Genomic DNA, 4,947 nt, shown 5'->3' with positions numbered 1-4,947 from the left:
TCTTCCGAGGGTATTATCAGAGGGTGCTGCCTCTCTTTCATCGGAATTAGAAAATGCACAACAGATATTTGAGGACCTTGCAGCGTCACTCACAGACCGCATTCGCGAAAGAAACAATTCGCAAGTTTTACCAATTAGTCACGTTGCAGCTGATGAAGATAATTCTTTGAGAAGAGATGCTGCTATCATACGATCAGAACGTAAGACTCTGGGTTCAATTGTGGAGACAAGCTCTGCTACGTCATCTGTTCCTTCCTCTGGGATGTATCAAAGTAGAGAGAGAAAGAAAATAGTGTAACTGATTAGCGTATTTAGTGGCTTAGGGCTAGGAGGTAACCAAAATTAAACATTTTGCTATAAACCTTAAAAGGTATCTATAGAATATAATTTTTTTAAATGGTATTTATTTAAAATAAATAAGGTGTTGACCTTTGCTATAGGAGGTAAAAATTCCTATCCTTTTCTCTTCAAACTACAATTGGGCCTAAGGAAACATAAGAAAAAAGATATCATAATTCTAAATAAGTTGTTTAACAAACCTTCAAGAATTCTTTTTCCATGAGAGGAAATGACTTTGCAGTTGTGCCCGACACAGGTTGTGTGTGAAAAGACATTGTTGGTTAACTGATGAGACAGGAGTAAGCATTTCATGTGTGGAAACTGGAAAGGGACAATAGATTTGAAAGATTAAAGCATTCAGGACCAAAGACTTAGAGAGTTAAAAGCCTTCATTTGAAAGGGAATTCACATGGAATAGTAAAATCATTAGGTGACCAAAATGTTTGGCCTAATTATATTAGATTCAATATTGAGCACTAGGAAAGGACTAGCTCGTATTAGAAGAAAAAAATTACATTAGATTAATAACATTTTGTCATTATCAACTATGGCGGGAGCAAGGCCCGTCAACTTCATTTGCTTTATCATAATTCATATCCATTAGAAAATAAAAAAAAATTATCTAACTTAGACTCAAATCTTTCAAGATCTGATTCATATTATATGATTTCGTTCCACTAAAATAAGTTACATCAACTTTATTTAGGTAAAAAATTTCACTGTTCTTTTTACTTTAACTTGGTGAAAATCCTCAACTAGGAGTCAATTAGAACCCTCTAATTTGACAGTACAGATATTACAGCTTCAATCAGATGAACATATCTTCTTCCAGGCTCCGCTCAATGACACGATATTTTCGTTCAAATATATATATATATAAGCCGGCCGTACTTGTGATGGTATTTCATTAATCATGTCCAAAGAGTCTCTGAAAAAGATCCAAAACTGTTATCATCAAGGAAGGTCATGTTGCTTTGTGAACTACCATATGTTATATTAGTGAGATGGCCCAAGGAATAATGTTGTGGTGATGCTTGTGGAGATTGTGTCATTTCCATGCAAATAAGGGCCATAAGGTTAGCTTGTTCACATTGCATGTTGACAATCTCAGCTTGTGCCTTAGCCAATTGTACTTGGAGCTCATTCACTTGCTTTTGTAGATGACAAATTGCTCCTGCACAGCCATATACAGGATCCCTCAGTCTTGCATTGGCTTCATATACCATACTGCTCACTGCATCTGCTCTTTGAAATTCCGGCAGTTCCTGACAAAAATTAACCATAATGGTATTTATGTTTCATACTGTACCATTATATACTAATATCATAAATAATTTTACAATATTAAGTCATTTTAAAGGTAATAAAGACGTAAATATCAGCATCAGCGATAACTTAAAAAATAAGACAAGTCAAAGTTTATAGTATGTTAAATTGCTCTCATTGAAGAGCAGTCCGCTGCACTAAGCTCATGCTATGCGCGGAGTTCGGGGAAAGGCTGGACCAAAAGGGTCTATTATACGCAGTCTTACCCTGCATTTCTGTAAGAGCAGTGGCAGACCCAGGATTTTGTGGAAGCAGGTTCAATCTTAGAAGTACATAACTTTAGTCGTAAAATAGTAGTTGTCGAGTGGGTTCAAATAAAATATTTATACAAAATTTATGTAGCTTTAATCATAATTTATACATATACACACTATTATTTTTTGATGAAACACGTTCAATTGAACCCGCTTACCACCACGTGCATCCGCTACTGTGTAAGAAACTATTTTCACGGTTCGAACCCGCAACCTGGAGGATCACACGGTCACTGATTGAACTTTATTTTTATTGTCACTGGATATAAGATAAGTCCTCAAGATTTTCGTGAATTAGTGAAAATGATTTGTTTGACATCATTTTACAACAATTGTCAAACACAACTGGTGGAATTATGTGTGTAAGAGAGAGAATATAGTTTTGATTACATTGACACAAGAAGTCATGAGTAGTTAGTAGTTAGTACCAATAGGCCATAATGTTCTCCAAAAGTAAGGGAAGTCAATGCACAAATTAAGAAAAAATTAGGTGAAACTGTAGCCACATGGAATAAATAAAGAGAGGAAATGTGGTTGTTGCCATTATAGAATGTTTGTCCAAAGCATTTGAAATGCATGTAAACTTGAAAATCAATTCCCTCCCTTACACTAAGGACAACATTTGAATTTCATTATTAAATTTTTATGGCTGTATGAACAATCAATAAGCCTAGGACTCTCACTTTTCAAATTGCAACTAGAAGCTACCTTAACTACTAGGGCCAAATTGGTTGTCGACGCATTCAATACAACCATGCTAGAACATAGATATCTTCCTGTATTTCCATACTTTAATTTTTACAAGAAAAGCTTGATTTTACCTAATCAACTATAATAAACGGGAGTAAATTCCAAAAGGAATACTGACTATGATTCGAAATCATAGTCAGTTTGGTAAATTAAAGTTGTTTCAAAATATTTGATGTTTAAAAAAAAGAAAAAGTCACTTATTGCTCTCCTTTTTTATATCTATCCTCACTTTGTCCAATATTAGAGTGTTAAGTAGTTTGATTTTAAGAGAGAGATAGTAGTTTAGACAAAAAATTCTTAAGATTGACTATCAAGTATCTTTTTTAAGGATTAATGTGGAAAAAAAACCTAAAAGACAGATAATAAGAATCGGACGCCAAAAGACATACACAATATATAACTTGGTTTATATAACAAGTTTATTAGAGGTTCTTAAAGAAAATTTAGTGTACACGTAGATACTTTCGTAAAATGTAATTAAAGAATTGTGCATGGCGATAGCGTTTGATTTGTGAACATATATATTAACATACATGACTTGACATTAAGGCGGAGCCCAAGATTTCAATTACTTTATGGATTCTGCATTTTAGAACGATGATCCAAGTGTTAGTAACTGAATTTCTAAATATAATGCATATATAATTAATGAATATTTTAATATAAATATACTGTTTAAACAAATATTAATGTGTTCAATTGAATCCATATATGAGCTTCTACCTCCGACTCTATTTGATATCATGCCATCCTTTTATATTGCTAAGCTAAGTGGGAATTTAACCTAATACAGAGAAAATGGAGCAAAAAAGTGAATGTGGTAGATATATACCTGCAAGAACTTGATAATATTGCTGGCACCAAAGACGCGATGTGCAGTAGTGAACTTGATGGGATCATTGGGAGGAAAATAAGGAGCCAACACACATTTCTCGGCGCACCTCCGCCGCAAGATTTTACAGGCGGCACAAGGGCTTACGATCACTACTTGCCGCGGAGGCGGAGAATTAGGAGGGGAAGCTGATGACGGCGAGTCAGAGCGAGAAGATATCGGTGAAGTTATGGTGGTCGCAGTTGTGTCACTCGGCTCCATTTATTTTTATTTTTTTTTACTAAAACTATGAGGGGAGAATAGTTGGGATGATTAACTTGGAGTGAACAAAGGGCATATTTATAAGTCCAGGGAAAGAAAGGAAAATTAAAAATGAAATAAGATAGAAAGAGGAGGGAGCCGGCTGGGGAACGAACGACATCAAAAAAAGAGAATATGACGTAAGCAAAAAACTATTTTTATCTTTATTTTTGAAAGATTTAAGTTATATACCGCGGTGATGTAAAGATATTTTACACAATTGATCAGTATTGTTTAACTTAGTATAATGGTAGGTCAATTATTATATTTTATCAGACTACAAATTAATAATTAGCATATAAATTTAATTATCCTACATGACACGACATGATTGTGATATTTTTATATTATTAATGCATATATAATTTAACTTATACTGATCATGATAAAACGTAAGAAATTGATTGTATACACAATGATTGAGGGGATATGCTCATGAATAACAAATGGTGAGTAAATAGAAGAGAATAGAATTTAGGTGTGATTGAAACCTCACATTTAATCAGAATGTAGTACAGATGGTTTTATCTGAACTTAATATTTTAAAGGCGAAACATAAATATATATGTAAAAGTTATTAGAATTTTAATAATAAAATCCTGAATATGGAATAAAGTGTAATAGTTTTAGTCCCGTTTGTCCATAAAAAATTCTTCATTTTTTTCAAAAATGTGTGTGCCATGGAATTTGGCAAGTCTTTAAAAAAAAAAATCGAAAAAGAGTTTTTCAAAGTCCACTTTTTCAAAATTTTCAGAAAAACTTTTCTCAACACTCACAAAATCGCAACATTTTTTCAACTAAAATACATGTCGAAACATAATTTCAAATTCAACTCCATATTTTAACTTAACTCCAAATACTACTTTTTTCAAAAATTATAGTATTTTTTATGTCCAAACACCTATTTAATTAATGTTAAGAACATAAGATTTAAACCTGTCAAATTTAAAATTTGGGCATGCTGAAACGCAGCCATTTGAGTGTAGCTTTAATCCTTAATCTTCCCTTTTCTACTGTTACAACTAGTTGAGTTTTGTAATATTTGACTTTTCGAATGTGAAAACTCAACGACGAGCTTTGAGTTTAGGTTAGACGATATTCTAATTAGAATTATTAGAGTATATACAACTGGTTAACTGAAAGCTG

At 33.0% G+C, this 4,947-nt stretch overlaps 1 protein-coding gene across 1 annotated transcript; it reads right to left on the bottom strand.

Moving 5' to 3' along the window:
- Positions 1–816: 816 nt before the first annotated feature.
- LOC107773141 (LOB domain-containing protein 1-like) lies at positions 817–3,815 on the bottom strand. Its single transcript, XM_016592587.2, has 2 exons — positions 3,502–3,815; positions 817–1,604 (listed from the first exon to the last, which is right to left on the bottom strand). Exons 1-2 carry the CDS (start codon positions 3,760–3,762, stop codon positions 1,251–1,253), a joined length of 615 nt encoding a protein of 204 aa, XP_016448073.2. The 5' UTR covers positions 3,763–3,815; the 3' UTR covers positions 817–1,250.
- Positions 3,816–4,947: the final 1,132 nt, after the last annotated feature.

This window comes from Nicotiana tabacum, chromosome 3 (genome assembly GCF_000715075.1).
Source record: "Nicotiana tabacum cultivar K326 chromosome 3, ASM71507v2, whole genome shotgun sequence".
NCBI lineage: Eukaryota > Viridiplantae > Streptophyta > Magnoliopsida > Solanales > Solanaceae > Nicotiana > Nicotiana tabacum.
This window is presented reverse-complemented; position numbering and strand designations above follow the sequence as displayed.

Coding starts and splice junctions, on each gene's coding strand:
- LOC107773141 (XM_016592587.2), bottom strand. CDS start 3,762: ATGGAGCCGAGTGACACAACTGCGACCACCATAACTTCACCGATATCT. Junction 1,605..3,501: donor ATATTATCAAGTTCTTGCAG/GTATATATCTAC, acceptor AATTTTTGTCAG/GAACTGCCGGAATTTCAAAG.